A 27,528-nucleotide genomic window follows, 5' to 3' on the forward strand; every position below is an offset into this window, starting at 1 on the left:
TATTCCAATCCTCTCTTCTGACACATTCTAGCTATATGCTATTCAATATTACTGCTCTTCTGCTTAGTTCGTCACTATCATACCTAGGCAACACGCACACTATCTCTCCTCTCTGCATTTTCTTTTGTACAACTTCAGTCAAGAATCTTCAATCTCTCGCCACCTGATTTACATTGCCTCTCAAGTCATTTGTTCCTACCATCACAATCATCTCATCCACCCTTTCACCCCTCTTAATTGCCATAGCCACTCTTTCTATCGTTCCTTCAGGCAAACACTCCTCACGCATCCTATCTTGCACACCACGGATCATTGAGTTTCCCCCATATATCACACCTCTTACCACCCTGTTTCTCGATTGCTCCCATGCATCTCACTCTCTCTCCTCTAACGCTTTCTCTCTGTGTTCCCCTACTTACCTGCTTTCCCGACATCACTCTATCTCTGGTTCCAGTGCTTCCTCGCATTCTTCTCATTCCCTCTCTCCTACAGTTTCCATTCTCTCCTCTTCTATCATTCACATAACTTTCTCTCATTCCCTCTCTTCTACTGTTCCCATTCTCTCCTCTTCTATCGCTCACATAACTCTCTCATTCCCTCGCTTCTACTGTTTCTATGCTCTTCTATCATTCTCAAACCTCTCTGTCATTCCCTCTCTCCTACTGCTTCTATTCTCTCCTCTTCTATCATTCCCAAAACTTTCTCTCACTCCTACTCTGATTCGCCTTGCATACATCTCCTAGATTTAAATGATGTATCATTTAGATCTAAACAAATTGTTTTATATACAGAGCTGAGCTGACTTTGCCTACTAATATAAAATATATATATATAAATTAATGGTCTTTGTCAGCTTTCTTTTTTAGATATTTGAGGAATGTTTTTTGAACACTACAGGACTACCTGGAAAGTGCAGAATTGTTTATGCACATTTAACGAACATGTGTTTTTCACTTTAATATCTTGTTTGACATTTTTCATTGTAGTTGAAGCTACTATATATCAAAATTACAAAGTGAAGATTCTTACCAGCAAAAAAAAAAAAAAAAAAAAAAAAAAAAAAAGTTTTATTGATTTCCATTTTGCAGTCTTTAAGATTTATTTATTGTTAATAGGTTTTATGCTCTCATATATTCAAATCTCTAGTATAGGGAAAAAATTGTGTTTTTTTTCCCTTCGATGTGTTCATGATTGAAATGAAAATGGTGGCTTTATGTATAAGAAGCTTATGTAAAACTTTATAAGCTATCCTTCTGTGTCATTGATGTGAAACCTCCTCTCAAAATTTTGCTCACTTTAGAGCATTGGAAACTACTTCTGCTACATCCACGAACTATAAACATCTGGAGGGGGACAAAAATGTCAAATAAACCTATCATGGCAAAATGACATGTAATTAATGAAAATAAATATTTTCATTAATTTGGTATTCCATTTAACTTGGTATTAATTTGGTCTAGCTACTCACTGATGAAGCCTCAAAAAAGGCTGAAACCAGTCTGGGTAGTGACCTCCCGCCATAATGTAATAACAGCATACATTTCCTAGGAAATGTGTTTTTACATTATGGAAAATACCAAGAATAGCGATCAGAACTCTACCCATCTTTGCTGCAAGTTGCCCGGTATTGTACTACGTACTAGGACTGCTTGCATTAGCTCACGCTAGTAATCGCTGATATTTTTATAGTTTACTATATTTGGCATGAAACTCTCTGATTCCAATCTTTGAGTTTCTTATTTGGTTTTAAAACAGTGTGGGATTTAATATCCCCTTAATTTAAATAATATTTTATTTTAATTTAGTACATATACTAATGAAATTGACTAGTGTGTCTACTCTCCAGCCTACAGGCTATGGATTTGGATCCCACTATGTGAAATATGTTTTCAGAAGATATTAGATGATTTTTATTGTCTGATGTGACATCCTACTTATTGAATCTTGAATTGACTTGAAAAGTACCTTTAGCACCCATGATAATAAATGTACAGTAGGTTTGTAGTCTTTTGTGGATGTGATACACATATAAAAAAATGCTATTATAACTGATAAGATTTTGAGATGAGATTTCTTCGTGCCATCATTAAAGGTTCCTTGCTAGATGCAGGTTTCAGGTATAATGAATATTTAGATATTGTTTAGCATTTACAATTCAATCTCCATTAGTTCAAAATTATCCCAAGCAAATCTTTCCTAATGGATGCACATTGAGAAGGTAAGAATGTGAACATTTAGTTAGAGATCTTGTTTACTTTGCATGAAAATACATGGAAATAAGTAAATAATATCAAGGCATATATTTCAGCCTGAATATTACAAGCCATCATCAGGCAATATCAGTTAATTACAGGGTAGAACGTGAACAATGGATTGATTTGAAATAGCTTACTTCATCTCTGTCACTATAAATTTGAACATTTCATAGAAAGCACTGAAACCTTACTTCGTCATCCAAGCTTAAATTGGAATGACTGCCTCTTACTATATAAGCGTTATTCTAATCGGACATCAATAGTTTTTTTTTTTTTTTTAAATACAGTTAATAACTAATAACACAGTGTTTCCTCAGTTATACCTTTGCATTGTTTCATCTATAACATCACAAACAGCCATCACTGTTTAAAATCAATTCTACCTTGTAATTAACTAATGTTGTTGCTGATGGCCTGTAATATTCAGGCTGAAATATATGACTTTAAATAAATATTATTTACTTATTTCCTTGTGTTTTTGTGTGAATTGGAGAAATCTCATGGTACAGGTATCTCTCAAAGAACAAGAGGTCCTTTTTAATTAGCTACATTCCTCTTGGATATATGCAAAAATCCTAGTTATCTCACTTTGACTTAATCCATTTCAAGAAATTATGGACTTTACAGCCATGTTATAAATAACTTAATTTTCCAACGTTTTGATCTTCATATTAAGATCATCATCTGGAGCATATACAAATATACAGGACAAGCTGAGTTACATTACACACAGTAAACTAAAGAAACAATGATTTGATCACCAGTTATTCTACTGGCATGACCTCTAGTGGGGGAAAAATTACAAATTAATTATTTAGAAACTACATCAAGCTAAATTCTATTTAAGATAACATGAGCATACATTCTTTCTTATAGATAGTTTTCTTTCAGTAACAATGATGTCCTATTTTTAATATTACAATTGTTATTTTGATTTAGGATTCTGGATTATCTGTTAACTCTTAGAGAGGAAGGTTCTGTGGGCCGATTATGTGCCTTCTGTATGCTTGGGATTTTTAGAGCATCAGTATTGTTCAGATGGGGTGGTTGATAATAATCTCACAGGCTTCCTTAAATTTGCATTCATACCATGTTTTGGTGTGACAAACTGCTGCTTTTCCAGTCAATTCTGTTTAAGGTGTTCAGGGCATGATCAGAAAGGCCAGCTTCACCATAGTTATTATATCAGACAAAAGGAACATAAATGACACATTAAATATAACTATGGTGAAGCTGATCTTTCCCTGAACACCTTACATAGAATTGACTGGAAAAGCACCAGTTGTTTACATCACACCAAAACATGGTATGAATGCAAATTTAAGGAAGCCTGTGAGATTATTATCAACCAGCTTAATCTGAATAGTAATGATGATCTAAAAATCCCAAGCATATGGGAAGGCATATTTAATCCATGGAACCATCCTCTCTAAGAGTTAACTATAAACAGGACTGTAGATAATCCAGAATCCTAAATCAAAAATAACAATTGTAATGTTAAAAATAGGACATCATTGTTACTGAAAGAATGTTTGCTTATTCATGTTATCTTAAATAGAATTTAGCTTGATGTAGTTTCTAAATAATTAATTAAAAAAATTTTTTTTTTCACTAGAGGTCATACCAGTAGAATAACCGGTGATCAAATCATTGTTTCTTTAGCTTACTGTGTGTAATGTAACTCAGCTTGTCCTCTATATTTGTATATGCTCCAGATGATGATCTTAATATGAAGATCGAAACGTCGGGAAATTAAAAGAGTTATTTATAACACGGTTGTAAAGTCAATAATTTCTAAAATTAATGCTGATCACTGTGCAACACTAAAAGAAAAGAACCCATTTCAAGCATGTGTACTCAAAAAGGACTTATACATTAGTTAAAAAACATGAGTTCAAACCATGTTAAGTGGCACATGAGGACTTTTTTAAGATCATGTGTCATTAGATACTGAAATTAACCTTCTGAAGAGGCTTTTATTTAGTTTTGTCATAATATGAGAAGAATGAAGATATCAATAATAATAATAATAATAATAATATTGATAATTCAGTAAATTTGTTTCAAATAAAACTTTTTGTAGTATGGCTTTTTAAAATCGTACTGTATTTAAAGAATTTTTAGTGATTATCTGTAGTTATTTGTCATCCCATGTCTTTACCTGCTGTATACTCTTCCACTGAAAAATAATTAGACATATTTCTGGAGGTCATAGGATATCAAATGGATTACTATAGCAATTTCATCTTTACTTCTCCCCCTCCTCCTCCCACAGTAATCACATTCTCTTTCTCTCTCTCTCTCTCTCTCTCACACACACACACACACACACACCTTCTGTATAAGCCAGTTTTCATTACCGTTACTCATTTAGCAATGTTGTTCTGATGCTGTAGCTTGCTCCAAAAGATGAAACTGAAATGGAGAAATTAAATCAGCTAAAAGCTCAAGCAGAGCAGTGGAAAGCTCAGCAGTCTCAAATGCAAGGGGGATGGAATTATCAAGTTCAGAATCAGTGGCCACAAGGTACTTGGCAGCAAGGAACATGGAGTCAAGGAACTTGGGGACAAACTTGGCAACAGCAGCAGCAGCAGCAACCACAGCAAGGACAGTGGAAGCAAGAGTTTTCTCAAGAGCAAACGCAGCAGCAGCCTGAAACTCAAGAACAGAAAGCAGCTCAGCAGAAAGAAGCACAACCACAACCTCCATCAACACCACAAGATCAACAGCAGCAGCAGCAACAACAACCACAAAAGGAACAAGATATGTGGAGACAAGGGGCTACAGAAGCATCTGGGCAACAAGTAGGCTTACTTTTTAGCTGTGTCTATGGATTGTCATATTGTTAGGATGTATTTCATTTCTTAGAATGTAGTTTTTTTTTTTTTTTCCTGTTTTTATTTTTCTATGTACAGTAAAACTCAGTAATTATGATTTTTTATTGAATGAGAAGAAAGAATTGCAAATTCCAAGACAGTTCAAATTCAGAAAATGAATTGGTATTTTCTCTTGTCTTGATATATTGGAACCATTGGAGCTTTTTGTATAATCATAGTTTTCAGTTGTAATTTTTCTTGATATACATTTTCTTTTAAATTTGTGCAGACGTGATGCATTAATTCATTTTTCGCAGTAGAGAAGTACAAGAGACTGCAAGTACTGTTGAGATGTTTCATCAGATATAAATTACTGATTTCTATAAACAGATTTTACAAATCACAGAACTGTACAATATCAGGGAGTTAAGTAATAAATGACAGCCAAAACATACTGTTTGATATATAAATAGTCTCGAGTTTCTAACTTGTGAATCAATCTGATATTTTCAGAATACAGAAATCAGTAACTAAAGTTGTTTAACTAGTGCAAAGCATCTTCTTGCTCTAAAATCACTGGCTTTTTTCTAAATAATGTTTTTATTAAATGCTGCTTTAGCTTACTAAAATTTACTGCAGTTCAAATGTAGGTGAATGGGTCAGTCACATATCTAGTTGCATCAGTCCACTTAGATTTCTTCTGGCTCTTTTTATAGAATTAAACACCTGTTTTTGTTATCCTTCTTCTCCCATTCTGTTTGAATGCCTCAGATCTAGCTCTTCTACTTACACATTCTTAAATGCTAACAGCGTTAATCTCTTTTCTCAACTCATATGTGGCAATTTTTTTTTGTTTTTTTTTTCGTCCTCATTTTGCAAACTGGTCAGAGATCAATTAACAGACTTTGTATACCTTTACCTTTATATATACACCACTATCATTAGTGTATTATATTTAATTACAATCAAGTCAAACGGCTTTCCCACAGAATTCCTAACACCTATTTGACACAAGACAGCCCAAAGAGAAAATTCAGAATATGACATGTAGCTTGAGACCAAAACTCCAGCTTTACTCTCAGCCTGCACTGTATTTAACCAATTAATAGTTTTTTTTTTTAATCTACAAATCGAAATCTGAATGTGAAAAGGTCAGATACAGAAAAGTGCCTTCTGTTAAAATAGCACGTAGACTTTCTGTTTCCTTATTAAGCAAACAGAAACAAGAAAGTTTCTTTCTTGTGTAACTGTATTTCAATGCTGCTGCTGCTGCCGCCAACACCTCCAGACCACACCATTATAAAATCACTCAAAGATTAAGTGGACCTCTTGAATCAGATTTACATCCAACTCCTGCATAGACAACCATAGCAAATTACCTTTCATGTTACCAAGAAAACTAGTCTTTCATTATCAAGATATCATATGATAAGAGTTCTAAATAGGGTAGGCACCAATAAGTGTTCTGCACTGTTTAGGACTTTCTTGATGCTCTAGCATGAACATCTATCCTGCTTATCATATTTCCAGTCTGTATTACTCATCCTCCATCTATCTTAGAATCTATATTCAGCCCATTAAAAAAAAAAAAAAAGGTGCATGATACAAGTCATGCACCAATGAGTGTCATTTGCTCATCAAATTTTTCATATCTACCTTCAAGAGAGTTTATAGGACATGTGATAACACGACATGATAAGTTTGCATTATTATTAAAGTCCCATGACTCATTTTCTTCTGAATAAGTTTGTTGTCTGTCAATGCAGTGTAATCAGATTTTACATTTCAGTCTTCTGATGCACTTTTAGTGCATCAGTCTACCTAGATCTTGTTCCCCTAGGTCTAGGTCTGTTTCTTCTTGCTATCCTGGCATCAAACATCTGTTTTGCTAACCATTTTTCTCCCAGTCTCTTTAACTACCATACCAGCCATGATGTGTTTTCACATTAAGTGTCCATTGAAATAAAAGTGACATTTGGGTTATTGAAATGACATGGATATGAAGCATAAAGTATATGATGTATTTCATCTACATTGCCATTTAGATAGTTAAATGACCATACTATCGTAGATTAGTCTGCTCACTCATTCCCGAATGTCAACAATGTCACACTCCTACCTAATATCTTCATTTTTAAAATTAATGGAGTGAACAGATGGATCCATTGATGTCATTCTGTTTACTCCATTAATTTTTCTTAGTCAATGAGCAATTGTTTTATTTCTAGCAGCTCTTAGAACCAGTTAAAATTGGTATGAACATTCTTACATCCAGTTACATTTGTGTTTTATGAATCTTTCTTATTCCATATGACTGCCCACCATATCAGCTTTGTTTATTTTTTTTTTTTTCCATATTTAATTGCCATCTTGACTAAGAATTGTGCCTAAATAGCTGAAATGAATGAAATGTTTTACTTGCTATATAGCTTCTTCACTCAGGAGATGCACTGATGTTTTCTCTGATTCTGCCTAATTTTCATAGGCTTTCTTTTCTTTCAGATTTTAATGCCACTTTAATGAATAAGAATGAAGATAGTGTGCATCCTTGTGACTTTTACATCAGACTATCTTCTTTCTCCCACTTTCATTTCTTCATTTCTAAGGGTTGACATATCATAAATATAGACTGTTTCTCTGTTATCTGGGCCATTTACCACATGTAGCATTTTGAAAATTTTTTCTCTGTACCATACCTTGTATGCCCTTTCCAGATTTACTAAACTGAAATACAGATGATTGTTATATCCAAATTTTCACTTTAAGACGATCTTTGTTTTAAAGTGAAAATTTGATCTTGACACACTTTGGCTTGAATCCAGGTTGTTTTTCCACAATTTTTCTTAGGCTCTTATCATTGCATACTTATTAGTTAAAATACTAAGTAGAGAAATTCCTCTGTAATCTCATATTTAGTTTTTGTTTTTTTTTCCCCCTCAGATTTTGCTAAGAATATACAAGATAAATATCATGGAGGTTGCAAAATGTTTTGGAGGTTGTTGGGAATCAGAGATGATTTAGGTGATATAAAAACTAAAGCTAAAGATATTTTAGATGTTTTGAGTAATCACTTTTATAGGTTGTTAAATGAGAGTAATAAAAAATGTTCAAGAGGAATACAAGCAAGATTATATATTAATACTTGAGGTAGAAAAAAGAGATCCCAAACCTGAAATGTGGAAAAGTTACTGAAACAGATGGCATTTGACCAGAAATGATTGCAAGTTTTTTCGCTTGTTTAAATCATAAATTAAAGATGCCAAGAATTATATTCTTGGCTTAATCGTTTATCCAAGTGTAAGCAAATAAAGTTTCATGTGAAGTATCTCCATGACTGGGCTACTTTTATATAGACTAATGACTTCACATCACTTGCCTTAGTTATTCCATAATGTAGAGCACACCACCCTTTAGAAAGTATATAATGCTATGTATTATAGGAAGGGCCACTACCCAGACCGATTTCGACCTATGTTGAGCACTCATCAATAGGAACCATATCCAGAAGAGATACCAAGGTTGAAGTAACAGAAGTCATATATTTCCTGTACACACTTTGTAAAGGGAGCGAGTTTTGCATTATGGGATGAGCCACGTGATGTGAAGTCATTATCCTCTATATATATAATCTATGTTTGCTTACACTTGGATAAAGGGTTAACCCAAAAATATGAATTCTTGGCATCTTTAATTTATTTGACCAGAAATGTTTAGATACAGAGGTATAAAATGTTTTACAGTGGCTATCTTACATCATTCAAACATATCTAGTCAAATATCTATTCCAGCTACCTTTCCACATTTCAGGTTTCTTATTTCTTTTTGTATCTCAAGTATTGATATGTACTCATGTTTATCTTCCTATTACTCTCATTTAACATACTTTTAAAAGTGATTACTGAAGATATCTAGAATATCTTTAGTTTTTATATCACCTACATTATCTCGATTCCTTTTACAGCACTCTTTCCCATATTTCTTAGTTTTATCAACAGCCTCTGGAACATTTATCCAACTTTGTGATGTGTATATTCTACATTCTTACCAAAGTCTTTCTGATGGTTGTTACTTTTACACACACAAGTTTGCTTTCTTACATTTTTTCTCTGTTTTCTCTCAGTACATTGGTTGATTACTTGCTGGGAATTTTAAATAAGTTTTCAGACTTTCTTTTCCATCCAGAACTTAAGCCCACTGTCACACTTGCATTTTCTAAGTTTTAAAAGAGGTATACCGTGAGTAGACATATCGATACAAAATTAATAACGGAAAAAACTCAAGTTACAAACGTACATTGCATTTTCTATCATTCCAACTCACCACATGTTTTCTTTGAATCATTGCTTTTTTTTTTGTAGAGTTTGCTATTGAGATTTCAAGTCTTGGTTCTTGTTTTCAGCCTGATTTTCTTGAATCACCTGATTAATTATTTAAAAAAAGTTTTTTTGCATATTTTTCATTTTAATATGATATTCATTTGTATCCTTCTCAAAACCAAAGGGCCATCACGTCCTATATTAAATCCCTTTATACTCTTATATCCTGAATCGTCATCAACAAAAACAGCCAATAAAGTTTTTTCTCTTTCATGTATCTTCTGTCCATGTGAATTTGTATACATCTTGGAAACATGCTATTAGCATTGACTAGTCTTTGTTCTGAACAAAAATTCAGCAACTACTTACCATCCTTCTTGTCATTTTCTCCAAATTTTCCCAAAAACATTCCTATGGTCTGGCATTCATTTCTTATTCTGCTGTCTGCCTCTCCAACAGGTACCAGCTTTTCCTTTTTTTATGTTGGCAATCCTCTTTAATGACTCAAAAAAAATTCCACCCCTTCTTCTTTAGAATTTTCTCTGGAACCATAGGTTCAAATAAATTTTATTGTCCTGTTTTGAAATGCGTTCCTATCACTATTTGAATTTACTTACAAATAGAAGTTTACCATATGTTTAGTGTGAATACTATACCTCCTCCTTTTCCCTGATTACTGTTGCATGATTATAATATTTCTTATTTTGCAGAATCTTACTTTTCCTTCATACTGGAAACATCTTTAGTTCTGCTGGTTCGACGTTTTCTCTCTTTACACTTCAATAAGGAGGTCACTTCAGACTTTCTTATTGAAGGCCTGAAGTAATTTGGAAAAGTTCCATGTTTGGTCTCTGGAGCAGATAACTTAACTTCATTTGTGTTGACCTTGAGCTTGTTCCAATGGTTAACTTTTTACTGTGTGCCTTGAGTCTCTGATGAAAACAGTGAGAGCCTTGTTTAACTGGGTGATGTTCCAACCTTCATGACATTACATCATGTAGCAACCTTTTGTTCTTTGTATTAGTTGATGCAGAATACAATATGGCTTAAGTCTCATTCATTCAGTATCCAGATGGAATGCCTTCTAACAGAAGGCAAGAATCTGATTATTTAGTCAGAAACCCCTGGCCCTTTCTGAGCATTCATTCAAGGCTGTGTGTGTGGGGGGATCTTCTAGTTCTAACCCAGCTCTCAGATCCATAAGTTAAAATTGGTTTGAAAATTGTCTTGTATACAGCTAATTTAGTCTTTTGACTAATTTCTTTCTTATTCCATATACGTTTATTCAATTGACTTCCTACCACACCAGCTTTGTTGATACTGTTGTCTATTTCCATATTATTATTATTATTATTATTCATGACACCTCCAAGGAGTCCGAAGACTCATCGCGGGAGGACACCTCCAGCTGTTTCAACTGATACAACTGTCTCAACCTCTACTACGAGTTATCTCAATCAACGCCATCTACCGCCCACCTCCACCACTAGTATTTTTTGTCTGTAAATTGCGTGTGTTCTGAAGGGTCGATTTGTCTGTATGCCGGATGAAAAACCCGAGTTTCCTGGAGAAAAAAACCCTGCTACATCCATATGAGATTGGCTAACTCACCTTCGATTGAAAATCGTCCAGATAAAGATTCCCTTCGCGACGAGAATCGAACTTAGACCTATTCCAATCGAAGGGCAAAATGTACCGTCGTTCTTCCAATTGTGCTACGGAGGCACTTAAATAAATATTTAATTTACTATCTTCACTAAAATGCATGCCTAAGTAGCTGAAATGTTTTACTTGTTTTATAAGTTCTCCATTCACAATGCAGTTGATATTTTCAATGTTTCAGCCTATTTTCATTGTCTTTGTCTTTTTAATGCTGACCTTCATACCATATAATTATTATTATTTTGTGACACCTCCAGGAAGTCCGAAGACTCATCGAGGGAGCGTGTGCCAACAGCATCGAACGATTGATCCCCTTCCAACTACTAACTACGCGCAAACTTGTTTAACTTTTTGCGAGCCATTAGTAGCAGAGGCTCTACCAATCGACCAACCTTTGCTGGCATAATTTTTGTAATATTTATTACAACAGTTATTTATTTTAGTCAGGGAATCTTGCAAATTTATTTAGAAGTATAGCATCATCTGCATAAAGCAAAGAGCTGAGATTAACATCTCCAATTTTGATATCAGGTTTAATACCACTTTCCTTCATAATGTGATCCATATAGATAATGAATAACAGAGGGGATAAAGTACGTCCTTGTCTGACACCAGATTTAACATTAAACCACCTCCCTGTACTTCCTTCAGTTCTAACTGCTGACTTACAACTCAAAGACTAATTATTGCTTGATATAATGCCCCACTGACACCATACAACTGTAGTGTTTTGAATAGCTTCTCTCTCTCTTGGCACCTTGTCATATATTTTCCAGATCTACAAAACTTAAATACAGATCTTTGTTATATTTCTATGATGTCTCAGTTATATGTCATAAAGTGAAAATCTAATCCTGACAGCCTCTATTTGGCCTGAATCCATCTTGTTCTTTACCAGGCTTCTTTTCCACAATCCTTCTCAACTGTTTCTCAAGTATACTTGCGTAAATTTTACCAGGAACACTCAGTAGAGAAATACCTCTGTAATTCTCACATTCAGTTTTATTTCCCTTTTTATATATGGGTACTATGGGAGATTTACTCCAATCATCTGGAATTCGTCCCTCTGTCCAGGCCTTCTGAACTGTGCAGTGAGACTTATACCACGACTGTAATATATATATATATATATATATATATTCCATACTTGAACATTTCTGGTCAAATATCACCTACTCCCACTGCCTTTCCACATTTCAGGCTTTTGATGGCTTTTTCTACATGTATTCCTGACTGCATGCCTGTTGAGTGTTTTTAACCACTGTGTATCACTGCTTGTTTCATTTAGCAATTTTTCGAAGTAATTACTCCATCAAGGGTATCTTTTTTCCAGTTTTTCATATCACCTTTATATGCTAATTAATATAGAAGGCATTAACAGGGCTAAATGCGAAGTTCTTACTAAGATCTTGAATTACCATCAAATTTATGTAGTTGTAATACAGGAAACTCACACTAAGGATGATCTAGACCTACTAACGAGAATGAAAATACATGGATATAATGTGATCAATCCCAAATATGGTGTGGCAACATATATCAAAAACGACATTCCAAATTATCTGTGAACTAAGTATTAGCGAGGACATATATAGTGTGTCCATTATAATATCTGGTTATACTATAACCAGCGTGTATAAATCTCCCTTAGTTAAATGGCCTGATCAAGTACTGTCCCAGCAACAAAAACAACATCCAAGCATAATCATGGGAGATTTTAATAGTCATTGCTCCCTTTGGAGCTATAGTGAGGATAACCTAAATTGATACCTTATTAGTGAACTGGATGGAAAATCAGAACCTCTATCTGATCTTTGGTGCCAAAGATAAATCAAGTTTTCTCTCCTCTAAATGGGAAAGAGGATATAACCCTGATTTGTGTTCCTGTACTGCAGACGATAATGGCTGCCACATCCCCATCTCTAGGGAAGTATCAGATAATTTTTCAAATAGCCAACATCGACCTATAATCTGTAAGGTGCCTAAATATTCCAATCATAAGAAGTATTAGAACCTAGGTGGAACTTTCTCAAATCTGACTGGGAATCTTTTAAGAAACAGGTTGGTACCATTATAAGATTTATAAAGCCTACTGTAAATAACTACAATAGATTTCTTGTCATTATTATTGGTGCTGCCAAATGAATCATTCCAAGAGGTTTTAGGAGAGATTATATTCCAGGCTGGAATAGTGACAGTGAAAGACTATATAAAGAATACTCTACTAATAATAACTCTACAGTAGCCACTGAGCTGCTGAAGTCTCTCGACAATGCTAAGAAAGACAACGAACAATTTTACTCATTACAGCCGAAAAGCTTGACCCTAATACAAGGACTTCTAGTAAACTGCTCACCATAGATCCGAAACACATTGCAAAGCATATAGTTTCAATGACTAAATATCCTCAAGATAGAGTAGCTATGAGAGAGGTAAAACAAAAACTAAAAAAATCTTAAAACAGATCTTCCACCATCGTCACTATCTCAGGCTTTCACTTCCCAGGAACTTACCCAGGCAGTTAACCTGAGGATCAAGAAGGCAATTCGACTCAATAACATCAACCCTGAATTCAGTAAGAACTGTGGACCAGAAACTATTAAATGGCTTACTGCTGTTTATAATAATATCCTGGATTCTGGCATGCTTCCATCAATTTTTAAAAGATCTAAAATCATTGCCGTCTTAAAACCTGGCAATGACCCTACAATTGCTTCAAACTACTGTCCTATCACCTTGTTAAGCATCTGCCTGAAACTTCTGGAAAGAATGATATACAACAGAATTTCTCCAAGCATACATAATAGAACTCCTCGGGAACAGGCTGGTTTCAAACCTGACAAGGTTGTTTTGATCAAGTACTGGCCTTGGCAATCTTCATAGAGAATGGTTTTGAAAAACAATTGAAAACAACAGCAGTATTTGTGGACTTCTCTGCTGCCTATAATACAGATGTGTGGAGAGAGGGTTTTATTTTAAAATTCTTAGAAATTATCCCGTCATCAAAACTAGCCAACCTAATTAATCAAATGCTAGCAGAACAGACGGATACAAGTATCTCTCAATGAATCCAAAAGTAAATTCTTTAAGATTGAAAATGCCTACCTCTGAGGTCAATTCTCACCTCATTGCTTTTTAACTTATATATTAGTGATATCCCAGTGACAACATCACAAAGATTCATGTATGCTGATGATATTGAGATTGCAACTCAACATTCTACATTGCAAAAAGCTGAGAAAATCTCAACTGAAGATCTGGCTGTACTTGATAAATACTTTATACAATGGCGATTACAACCTAACCTGAACAAAACTGAAGTCACATCCTTTCATTTAAGTAATATCTAGGCCAACTATATTTCAAAAGTTTACTTCAGAAATAACCTGGTGAAATATAATAATCATCCAAAATACTTAGGAATTACCCTAAACAGAAGTTTGACATTTAAATATCATCTAGAAAATATCGTTGGAAAATTAAAAACTCGTAATAATATAATGCATAAACTTGCTGGTACTTCTTGGGGTGCTGATGCCAACACACTGTGTACTACCGCACTGTCTTTGGTCTATTCTACAGCAGAGTACAGTGCACATGCTTCTTTACTCGTCCAGCTGAATCAAACTATGAGAATAATCTCTGGTGCTCTAAGATCTACTATTCCTGGCTGCTGGCTCCCAACTCTCAGTATATAGTCCCTTCATCGCTTCGCAGGTCCGAAACCTTAAGCAAATTATGGACAAAAATAATTGGAAACAGTTCCTTGCCTATCCACCAAGACATTTTCTTCCATATCTCACAAAGGTTGAAATTCAGGTGCCCTGCCTGGAGGATTGCAATACAAATGAATGACCAGAACTTCAACCTATGCACGTCATTGGGAAAATATTGGCTTCAACATATCTCTAATCTTCAAATTCCCATTTCAAATCCAATATCTCATCTGGAGTGCTTCGATCTCCCTAGATGGACCACTTTAAATCAGATCAAAACAGGACATAGGAGATATAGGCATCTCTTTCATAAATGGAACTGGTCTGATACTCCAAACTGTGAATGCTTTAGTGGGATCCAGACTATCAATCACATTGTACTTGAGTGCCCAATTCAGGCACTAAAGAAGAATTTTTTTAAACTGACCCCAGAATCCCTGGAGTGGATCCAGGATTTGAGGATTAGACTCTGATTCCTGACTCTTAATTTTTTTAATTTTTAATCATTTCAACCTATTGTACCCCTTTTATTATGAATTTTAAAATTGTTTTTATGTTGTTTTATGTAATATCCTGAGACCTGTACATCATACGCTAAATAAATAAATAAATCACCTTGATCATCTCTAATTCCTTTTACAGCACTCTTTCCTCCATTTCTATGCTGCTTCAGAAACCTCCAGAATATTTTGCTACCTTCTTGATATTTATTTTCTATGTTCATACCAGAGTCTTCCCATGACTTTTGTTTAGTTAGTTTTACACACTGTTTAGATTTCTTACATTTGTCTCTGTATTCTCTAAGAGCACAAGTTGACTTATTTGTCAGGAATTTTTGATATGCTTTCTTCTTTTCCTTCACTGCCTCCTCAACTTCCTGTGTCCACCATGGAGTTTATATGTTCTTCTTTTCAATACGAAATTCAATTTTATCCTGCTCAAAACTAAATGGTGATTATTTCCAATTTCAGATCTTCTGTACACCAGAGAGAAACCATCTCAATGAACAGTAACATAGTTAATGAGACATTTCTTATTCTTGCCTCTTCTGTACGTGTGAATTTGTGAACATTTTTATGTTGGAACATGGTGTTAGTAATAACCAGTCCATGTCCTGAGCAGAATTCCACAAGTATTTGCCATTATTATTAGATTTGCTCTTTTCTTCAAATTTTTCCAAAATATTTTTGTATGTCTGACATCATTTCCTACTCTGTTATTTAGGACCCCAACAAGAACCGACTTTTCATTTTTCATTGTGTCAGTTGCTTTCTCTAAAGCCTCAAAAAATTCCTCCACTTCTACCTTATCAGAACCTTCTATGGGACCATAGGCACAAATAAGTCTCATTGTCCACTTCCCCATTCTGATAAAATTGCCCACATCACTCTACTCGAAATTGCCTGCAATTCAAGAAGATTAGCCTCATATTTCTTCTTCTTCCTAACATGGAATTTAGGCCATGTGGCCTGTTCCAGTCTCATGCCATCTCTTTCTTGGTCTTCAGATTCTTCTTTTTCCACTTATTTTGTATCTGTATAATATTTTTGGTAGTCTGCTGTTGTCCATTCGATTTAAATGTTCTAGCTATTTTTGTTTATACTGTCTTCTGTAGTAATTAATTGGTTTTATTTTCAGGGATTGTAAGATTTCTTCATTTGTTTTGTGATCCCACTTGGTATATCCAGCTATTTTTCTGAGGAACTTCATTTCTGCTGTTTGAATTAGTTTTTCATCTTTCCTTTTCATTGTCCATGTTTCGCTTCAGTATAGTAGAGTTGGTTTTGACAAGACATTATATAGTCTGATTCTAGTGTGTTTTTGTACCAGGGAATGGCTTAAATATATTATTTATTATGTCATTTGCTTTGACAAAGTTTGACATTTTAGTGTCTATGTCTTTTTCTTCTTCATATGATAGATCACATCCCAAGTATCTGAAAGTGTTTACTTATGCTAGTATTTTATTATCTATCACTATTTTACTTCTTATTGGGTTTTCTCCTTTGAATGCCATTATTTTTGTTTTTTCTTTGGATATTGTCATATTATATTGCTTTGAGATATCATTTAATGATTTTAATGATCTTTGTAAGTCATCTTCTGATGTAGGTAATACTATTTGATCATCTGCAAATAGTAGTGTATCTATCTTCATTTGCGGGGTCATTTGTATACCAAATGGGTTATGCTGTTTCCAGATTGTTAATATTTCATTTATATATATATTGAAAAGCAGAGGTGAGAGGGTACATCCTTGTCGTACTCCTCTTGGTATGTCTTTCCATTCTGAGGTGTGTTCTAATTTAACTTCTATTTTATTTCCTGTATATATTTCTTGAATAGATTGTAAAAGTTGGTTTGGTATGCTTAAATTGGTTAATATTTTAAACAATTTTTGTCAAAGGCTTTTTCATAATCAATAAATGCCACATGTGTTTCTCTTTTGAAATTCTCTTCTCTTTTCTATTAATAATTTTAAAGTAAAAATTGGATCTATGCAGGATCGGCCTTTTCGGAAACCGGTTTGTTCTTCTAGTAATTTGTTTTCTACAATGCTGCTTAGTTTCTCTTTTAATATTCCTGCACATATTTTATAACCTGTATTCAGCAGGCTAATTCCCCTATAATTATTGCAATTGTCTTTATTTCTTTTTTATAGATTGGGATAACCAGTGCTTTTTTCCAAGAGTTAGGGTTTTTCCGGACATCCAAACCATATTAAAAAATTTCAGAAGTCTTTCATTAAATTTTTCACCTGCATTTTTGTATAGTTCTATATTTATATTGTCTTCTCATGGCGTTTTCCTATTTTTCATCTTCTTTATTATATTTTTCAGTTCTAACATTGTGATATTTTCTATTAGGTTATGCTTTGTTTTATAAAATTTTATTTCATTGTTCTCATCTGTCCAGAGATTTTGGAAATAGGTCACCCATTTTTCTAAATCTATTGTTTGTATTTTTTCTTTCCTTTTATTTCTTTATTCATGTATTTTATTACTTTAGGTTTTGGGTTGTGGCTTAAATAAATCCTTTTCTAGTTCTGTTACGAAATTGTTCCATCTTTCTCTATGTTTTTTCCTTACTTCTCGTTTTGCAATTGCACTATTTCTTTTATACTCTATTTCTGCTTCTATTGTTTTGGAATTTAGCCATTTCTGGTAACTGTCCTTTTTGGTTTTTATTATATTTTCTATTTCTTTGTTCCAGTCTCGTAGTCCTCTTTTTCTAATCCATTTGTGCTTTATTCCTAAGGCTTCTGTTGCTGCTTTTGTGAGAATTTGTTTCAAATTTTCCCATTCATCTTCTATGTCACTTGATTCATGTGTGGTTTCTGTTTTTAAGTTTGTGCATTTTTGATATTGTAGTCTAACTTGAGGATCCTGTAATGAAGAAATTTTGTAGCTTGGTTGGTAAGAATTTTCAATTCTATGTGTTTTTAGCCACTTTGGTTTAAATCGAATTTTTGCTGATACCATATAATGAACAGAGTTTAATTCAAAGCCTCGATATGCTCTTACGTCTAAAATTAACTCCGCTAATTTAAAATTTGTGATAACGTAGTCAATTACTGATTTGTATCCTCTGGCTGACCAAGTATATTTATGTATTTCCTTGTGTTTAAACATTGAATTCATTATTCTCGTATTATTATAAATGACGAAATCGTGCAATCTGCGACCATTTTGATTGCATGTATCTTCGCCAAATTTACCTATGTTTGTTTTGTATTTTTTGTTTCCTATTCTGGCATTTAAGTCTTCTGCTAGCAGTAAATAGTCAGTTTTGTTTGTTTTATCTATGGCATTCTGTAATTCTTTATAAAATATATTACTGTCTTCTTCTTTTCCCTCTTCTGGAACATATGCACCAATTATTGTTATGTGGCCTCTTAATGTCTTGAGTCTAATTTCTATTAGTCTTTCATTCAAATAGTTGTAATACACAATATTGTTCTTTAGGGATTTATGTTACCATAATCATTATACCTGCTTTTGCTCTTTCTTCTTTTTTTACCCCACTGTAGATTTGTATATAGTTGTTTGTTTCTTTTGTACCTTTTTGTTTTTTCTTTGTTTCTGTTACTATACATATCTTTATGTTAGCTTGGTTTAGTTGTTTATCAAGTTCTTCTTCTTTGTGTGCAATGCTTCTCACGTTCCATGTTGCAATCTTCATTATGTGTTCCTTTTTCCAATTTCGTTTACCGTTTCCTGGGTTGTGGTCTTTTCCCTGACTCCCCAGGGCAGGTTACTAACCTGTCGCTGGGTAAGTCCAGTGGTAGGGCTGCTACCTAACGCCTCTGGACAGGCAGATCTAACAGCATTTACTCTGTTAGGGTGTTAAGGTTATACTGCCCATACTTGGTCGCCAGTGCCTCGTTTGTACTTTTAGAACAGGATGGACCACTGGAAGGTGAGGTTGACATTTGAGGGAGAGGCTATGTATTGCGCTTCACCACCCCTTCCGCCTCATATTTAGTGTTGAATATAACATTTTGTATTTATTGCTCAGAAAGATCTCACCAGTTTTTGCCTTTATTTGTTTCAGTTACATCTATTATATCGATTTGGTACTTATCCAATTCCTCAGCTAGCTCCATTTCTTTGCCATTCAGGCTTCTTATGTTGATAGTACCGATCTTTAACTCTGATGATATTGAAAGTTGGGGTGCATTTTAGGGTTTGTTCCAGTAGCTGACTTTTCGCTGTTTGCCCTGGTTCCCTGGCAAAAACAATAGGGCCTTGTTTAACCGGGCGACTCCTCAGCCAGCATGAAATTCTGTCATGTTTTTTTATTTTGGTTTAAGCCAATAAGAATACAATTTGGTTGACTAAATCCCAAATTGCCAGCCGATCCTCGTTCTTTCAGTATCCGCTTAGATACCTAGCATTGTGCACCATGAGAAGGTGTGAATTGGACATTAGGTCAGAAACGCTGGTCGGTTCTCCACATTCCTTTAAAAGGCTATGTGGGGGTCTCCTCTCAGTTATCATATCATGTAAATTGTTGATTTTCAGTGATTTGTTTTGCATTAGAAGTTAGATTATAAGGTGCATAAACTGGTGATGGACTACTAATGTCTACCTATTCCATGAAATAAATAATAATCCAGCAGCAGATGAATGCTGAAATGCACTGAATCAGTTGTCATTCTGACCTCTGCTGTCAAGTGAGTCAATAAAAATAAGCGATTTAGCTATTAGTTCTGGTATGCCATGCTATGCACAGTCAAAAAATGGAACTGCATGTATATCGGGAAAACATTAGTTTAGAAAACACAGATGTTCTATGTAGACACAGTAAGTTACATGATGCTTGAACTTAATCCAGGCAGGCTTTCTGTCATCATGCCTTTTCAGCAGTGCTTAGGTCTGGTTTTTGTAAATGACTTCTTAAATGATCATTGTGGATCTGGGAATATGGGAAGAGTAAACTAAAACATAAAAAGAGAAAAATCAAATAACAGCTTGCTTTTTATTATTCCAGAGCTATTTTTATTTGGTATTTAGTGCACTGCTGGACTGTCAAATGTTGTTCCCATCCAGGATTTGATCAGCTATGGATCTGTGCATACTTTCTGCCTTATGCTACTTTCTTGCTCTGCATAATTCAAGACTGGCAGTCCTTTATAGTTTTGAGTGATGTGTCATTGTCTTTGTTTCTTTCACTTCCCCTCTTCTTTTTGATTTCTTGAGATCTTCAGTGCTCTTCTGTATGTTTGCATCTAGTAGATCCTTCTATTGTCTTGTTTATTGTCCATGTTTCTGCTCCATAGAGAAAAGTAGACCAAATAAAGAATTTAATCATTCTTATTATATTTAATCAGTCTGGTATTTTTTGCTTATTTCTGTTTATGTGTGTTTTTCACCCTGTTTCTTTTACCAATCTCTCTTTTGCATTTCCTTTCTTTGTCATTAAATGTATTCGATAAATCTGTGTAACATTTGACCTGTTCTATAATTTGGTTTTCTATTTTGTTTTTTTATCTTTGGGATCTATTTTTCTCTGCTCACAATCATATATTTTTTTTTGCACTTTAATATAAAGCTATTTTTTTACTTATTATTATTATTATTATTCGTGACACCTCCAAGGAATCCGAAGACTCATCGCAGGAGGACACCTACTATACAACTGTCTCTACTACTACACCAAACCACTACTACTAATCAACGGCATCTACCACCCACTACCACCAGTATTTTTTGTCTGTAAATTGCATGTGTTCTGAAGGGCCGATTTGTCTGTATGCAGGATGAAAAACCGGAGTTTCCAGGAGAAAAAAACCCTGTTACCTCCGTATGAGATCGGCTAACACAACTTCAGTTGAAAAAGTCCACATAAAGATTCCTCATGATCATGACGAGAATCGAACTTAGGCCTATTCCAATTGAAGGGCGAAATGTACCGTCGTTCTTCCAATTGTGCTACAGAGGCATTGCTATATTAATTTTTACCAGTCTGCCTCTCCTCAGCACTCAATACAGTATCATTTGCATCATGATTATATTTCATTCTTTTATATTTTCAAAAATTTCTTCACTGTACAGATTAAACAGAATAGGAGAAAGCACACAATCTTTTTTGTATTTGGAAAGTTTTTGACCATTGTTTGTTGATTTTTGCTTGCAGTTTGGTTCTGGTATATATAGAATATCAGTCGTTATGCCATTTTGTTCCGTTCTTCAGTAACTTTTCATTAATTTCTTATGATGAACACTGTAAGAAATTAATGATATAAAACAAACATAAACATTTCTGTATTCCCATGTTTCTTTCTAGTATTCTGATATTGAAGATACCCTATCTTCTTCCCGTACTTCATATATTTACTTCAGACATCCATTATTTCATTAGCTGTTTTTGAGTTTATTCTTTCCAGTATAATTATTATTATTAAGAGAGACATCCAGGGAGTAAGACTCATCGAGGGAGGCCACATACTACATGCAGCAGCTGTCATACTTGTTCTTGAATTTCACACCAACAAAATTCAGTGGCAATCCATTCCAATCATGCACCACTCCGAGAGAGAAAAATCTAGAACTTGCTCTGTTCTTAGAGAGATTCATTCTCAGTTTCCAAGGATGCCCTCTGGTCCTTTACCTACTCTCCATAAAATAAAAAATTCCATCAGCCGAAATCCTGTTTTACCCTTTTGTAAGTTCTTCATCGTATCACGCTGCTTTCTCTTGTTTACTAGTGTCTGCAGTCTACAAATTCTCAATCTGTCTTCATAATCAGTATTCCAGAATGGAAATCAGGAGATCAAACCTGCACTCAGTAGTTCAAGTGAGGTCTTATTGAGGCCTCACTTGTAAAGAGACAAAATGACATCCTTATGTCTAAATGCCAAAGTTTTTATTTTCACATTGCAATTAACTTTTGAGTTGTATTTGCAACCTTTGCTACATGGTCCCTATTCATTGACATCCCTAGCCTGATCAATTTCTTCTAACATAATTGCACAAACTTAATACAAAATTGTCTAATCACAATGAAGTGTGTGACTTTACTGACATCCGTTTCCCATGTCCACATCCAGCCTATGCAAATCATTCTGCAAGTACTACATATCAACCACATTCCTAATTATCCTACCTATCTCTACATCATCAGCAAATACGTCAAAACCTTCCCAATGTCTAATTTGTTTGACTTTATTTAACTGGAAAGTTTTTTCGTAGCTCTGTTCTCTCATGTGGTCTATATCAGTGGTCTCCAAACTTTTCGACGTGAGGGCTACGTTGGGTACTTCAGCACTGTTCAGCGGGCCGTAGTAAAAAAAACTCTAGAACTAGATATATGAGTTTTATTGAAAGCAGATAAAAACTGATTACAGAGTATGTGAGATTAAATTATCGTATATTAATGACAACGAACACTATCAGCAAATTCTCATATTTTTATCACAAATTATAATAAAACCATTAATGTGAGTGATGTAACTGTGTTTGTGTTTTTAAAATCTTATTAAACTCAGGTTCAAATTTTGAAGTGCTAATTACAAGTTTCGATTTCAAATGTTCATCAGATAAATTTGCCCTGTATTTTGACTTGATATATTTCATTTAGGAAAAAGTTTGTTTGCAAAGATACGTTGTCCCAAAAATAGAGATAAATTTACAAGCAAATTTCTTCGAATTTGCTTGTAAAATTTTGTAAAATTCAAATTTTTTTTCTTCGTTAGTCCATTTAAACTGACCTTTTACGGTCAGAAAGACCGTAACTTGAATTACGGTTACTTTTTGCTATTCGGGAATATATTTTGAACACAATTTTAATGAATGCATTTGAAATCTGTCAACACCCCATGTTTTGTTTTGTTTTTGCAGATTCTTATTGAAAAATTAGTCCAATTGGTGGGCCAGATAAAATCATATCGCAGGCCGTAGTTTGGAAACCCTGGTCTATATTATTCCAGGTTGGGTAATCTAGACTATTAGAAATGTCATCAAAATAGTTGCGGCAATTAACATCACTTATATTCAATTCATACCTGATGTGTTGGATTCTTTCTCTGAGTAGTGCCAATGAAGTCCTTTAGTAAATTCTTTTGGCTTGTATGGATTGAATATGTCCTTTGATGATAAGGAATTTAGGGATGATAGAGAAATTCCTACACCTTTTTAGGAATGTTAAGGTTCAGTAGCTTGGCCTTTCTGCATTTCTCCTTTTCTAGGCACCATACTTTGTGTTTCATTAGACTATTTAACTTATACATATTTTTGATCATAAAATGTTAAAAAAATATAAGACTTATTCATAAACTGATCATAGATATTTAATTCGTATATATGTTCGTACAATATTGTCTACCGGTTTTGCTAGTCTGACTAGCTTTCTCAAAGCTTGCACAGTACAAAAAAAAGGTTTAAGAATACAAAAAAACGTTAGTACCTGTTAGGTAGCTAAGGTAACACTTTCGCGTGACATGTCTGTATGAATCGTGACTTTCTACTAAGTATCATGAACACACGTTACATGCAAACACGTAATATGATTATCCACGTACTGTAGTTCTGTTGGACTGAGAGAATTAATTAGATTTTTCCAGGTATCGTTCAGTATGGCCCTTGATTTCTGTTTAGGTTGCTGTCTGTACGTAGCACTACTGCTGCTTATTTGAATAATCAATGTCTGTAACCATTATCTACGTAGGGCATAGAGCTGTTATCCCAGTCTGTAGTGTGGTTCGAAGTTGAAAAGCGATGTGCTAAACATCACTTGGAATAATATAATATTCCATGGAATTTTTTAACATTTTATGACCAAAAATATGTATAAGTTAAATAGTCTAATTAAACACAAAGTACAGTGCCTAGAAAAGGAGAAATGCAGAAAGGCCATGCTACTGAACCACTTAACATTCCTAAAAAGGTGTAGAGATTTCTATATCATCCCTGAATTCCTTATTATCAAAGGACATATTCAATCCATACAAGCCAAAAGAATTTACCAAAGGACTTCATTGGCACTACTCAGAGAAAGAATCCAACACATCAGGTACGAATTGAATATAAGTGATGTTAATTGCCGCAACTATTTTGATGACATTTCTAATAGTCTAGATTACACGACCTGGAATAATATAGACCACATGATAGAACAGAACTACAAAAAAACCTTCCCAATGTCATTAATGTACAGATTGGATAATAGTGGAACAAGGACTGATCCTTGTGATACACCGTCTACCTTAAATCTTGCAGATTCACATTCCCAATATACTGTTTTTTGATATCTGTTAGTTGCAACCCTCTTATTCATACTAATATTTTATAATCCAATCCCATATTCTCCAATTTATGCAATAGTTTTCCATATTGTGTATTCCTTAGCAAAATCCAAAGTATCATGATGTATCCAGTCCCTTGTCTAGTTAATTGGTAACATTATTATAGAATGTGAGCAAGTTGCTAAAACATGACCTCCACTTATTAAACCCATGCTGTTCAATGCAAAGTAGAGATTCTTTGTCAATCCATTTCTGCATATGAGCACTAACCAATTTTTCCAAAATCTTCACCACTCCTGAGATAATGATTGGTCAGTAGTTGAATACTTCGGTCTTTGCACCAACCCAGTGCAATGGGATTCTATATATTCTTTTCTCTCCTGTGGAATCTTCCCTGTTCTGGGATTCAAATTATATAGTCTGGTCAAAGGAATGGCCAGTTCAGCTGAACACTTTTAGCATCCATGTTGATATCCCACAGTTCCTATTGCTGAATTCTTATTCTGTTTGTGCAACAGCCATAATAAATGATAATAGTAATTTTATTACATGATTCATTGAGCAGCTGTCACACTTTTTGTGATATATTCATAAAGATCCAATTCCTGAGTTCACCAGGAACATATATAATGGCAAATACCTGTTGCATTTCTGCTCAGGACATGGACTGGTTATTATTAACACAATGTTCCAACACAAAAATGTACACAAATTCACATGGAGAGAAGAGGCAAGGAAAAAGAAAATTCTCATTGCTTATGTTATTGTTCATAGATATTTTCTAACTGGCTCAGGACAATATAGTGTACAGAGGATTTGAAATGGGAAGTGATCACCATTTAATTTTGAACAGGATAAAATTGAATTCATATTGAAAAGAAGAACATGTAAGAAAGTTTTAAAGTGAATAAAAGTTGAGCAGCTCTCATATATGAAGTGTAGACTAAAATACACAAACATTCAGGAAAAAATGAGTTTGAAAACAGGAACCAAACCTTGGAAATTCAGTGGCAAATCCTGAAGAAAACATTGATTGATTGATTCAGCCAGAGAAGCATGTGGTGAGTTGTCTGCAAAGGATAGAAAAATCAGAACTCCATGGTGGACACAGGAAGTTAAAGAGGCAGTCTAGGATAAGAAGAAAGCATATTGAAAGTTCAAGACAAGTAAGTTAGCTTGTGCTCTTAGAGATAACAGAGACAGATGTAAGAAAGCTAAACACTGTATAAAACTAGCTAAACAAAAGCCATGGGAAGACTTTTGTAAGAACATAGAAAATAAATATCAGGAAGTGGCAAAATATATCTGGAGGCTGTTGAAAAAGCTCAGAAATGGAAGAAAGAGTGCTATAAAAGGAATTAGAGATGATAAAGGTGACACAAAAATTTGAGGAAAAGATATTTTAGATGTATGGAGTAATTACTTCAAAAAATTGCTAAATGAAACTACAGTGACAGCACAGTGGTAAAAAACACTCAACAGGCATGCAGTCAGGAATATCCATACTTGAAGTAGAAAAAGCAAAGACCTGAAATGTGGAAAGGAAGCAGGAGTAGATGATATTTGACCAGAAATGCTCAAGTATGGGGGTATAAAAATCTTGCAGTAGCTGCACTGCATTGTTCAGAAGGCCTGGACAGAGGGATGAATTCCAGGTGATTGGAGTAGAGCTCTTGTAGTACCCATATATAAAAAGGTAAATAAAATGTGAGAATTCAGAGGTAAGATTTCCTGGTAAGATTTATACTTGAGAAACGGTTGAGAAGGATTGTACAAGGTATGCTTGGTGAAGAACAAGCTGGATTCAGCTCAAATAGAGGCCGTCAGAAACAGATTTTCACTTTACGACAAATAGTTGAGAAATCGTGGGAATATAACAGAGATCTGTATTTAGGTTTTGTAGATCTGGAAAAGGCATATGACAAGGTGCCAAGAGAAAAGCTATTCAAAATGCTACAGTTATATGGTGTCAATGGGGCATTATATCAAGCAACACTTTATCTTTATTTGAGTTGTAAGTTAGCAGTTAGAATTGAAAGAAATACAGAAAGATGGTTTTATGTTAAATGTGGTGTCAGACAAGAATGTACATTATTCCCCTTGTTATTCATTATGTATATGGATCACATTATGAAGGAAAGTGGTATCAAACCTGATAGCAAAATTGGAGATGTTAATCTCGGCTCTTTATTTTATGCAAATGATGTTATAGTTTAGGCACAATTTTTAATGAAGATGATAAATTAAATATTTAAATGGACAACAGAATCAACAATGCCAATATGGTAGGAAGTCAACTGAATAAACGTATATGGAATAAGAAAGAAATTGGTCAAAACACTTATTTAGTGTTTTGACCAATTTCCATGATATTTTGCTCCATTGATATCTGTTGTCCTAAGTATATGTAATGATCTATTTGTTTGATTTCCTCATTATTGATTTTTATTATTTCTGGTTGGACATAGCTATTGAACATAGCTTGGGTCTTATTTAGGTTTATCTTTAGGCCAGCTGCTTTGCTAGCAATTTGGAGTTCATTGATGCGAGTCTGTAATTCATGCGCAGTTGAAGTAAAGATAACTATGTCATCTGCAAAGTGTAAATGGCTTAAATATCTTCCATTTATCTTCAGACCTTTCCCTTCCCAATCAAGAAGTTTGAAAATTTCTTCTAGGCACACTGTTAATAATTTTTGAGATATTTTGTGTCACCCTGTCTTATACCTCTCTGTATTTCCAAAGTAAAGATGTTCCCACTGAAATAAATTGTTGCTGTGACATTGGTGTATGCTGATTTGATTGTCCTGATGTATGACTCATCCACTTGTTGTTTTTATAATGCTTTAAGTATTGCACAAGTTTTAAGTGAACCAAGAGCTTTCTCATAGTCAATAAAACCAAGAACATAGTGGTAATTGATATTCATTACACCTTTCAATAATTTGCTGTACAACTTGAATATGGTCCATTGTACTAAAGCCCCTTCGAAAGCCTGCCTGTTCTTTTATTTGTGCTA

At 34.3% G+C, this 27,528-nt stretch overlaps 1 protein-coding gene across 7 annotated transcripts in view; it reads left to right on the forward strand.

Moving 5' to 3' along the window:
• Positions 1 to 27,528, forward strand: part of LOC150101595 (uncharacterized) — a 427,246-nt gene that overhangs the window by 24,120 nt on the left and 375,598 nt on the right. For 6 of the 7 annotated variants that reach the window (XR_016549078.1, XR_016549080.1, XR_016549079.1 and 3 more), the window contains exon 2: positions 4,652 to 5,059. The exons of the other annotated variant lie outside the window; for it this stretch is intronic. Coding sequence is in view for 3 of the 6 variants with exons in the window: in XM_090400964.1 (XP_090257090.1) it covers positions 4,652 to 5,059 (408 nt within the window). In the remaining 3 variants the exon portion in view is untranslated. The remainder of the gene's footprint in view (positions 1 to 4,651; positions 5,060 to 27,528) is intronic. 7 annotated transcript variants of the gene reach the window in all.

Source organism: Typopeltis vanoorti, chromosome 11, assembly GCF_054136105.1.
Source record: "Typopeltis vanoorti isolate ZY-2024b chromosome 11, IOZ_Tvanoo_1.0, whole genome shotgun sequence".
Taxonomy (NCBI): Eukaryota; Metazoa; Arthropoda; class Arachnida; order Uropygi; family Thelyphonidae; genus Typopeltis; species Typopeltis vanoorti.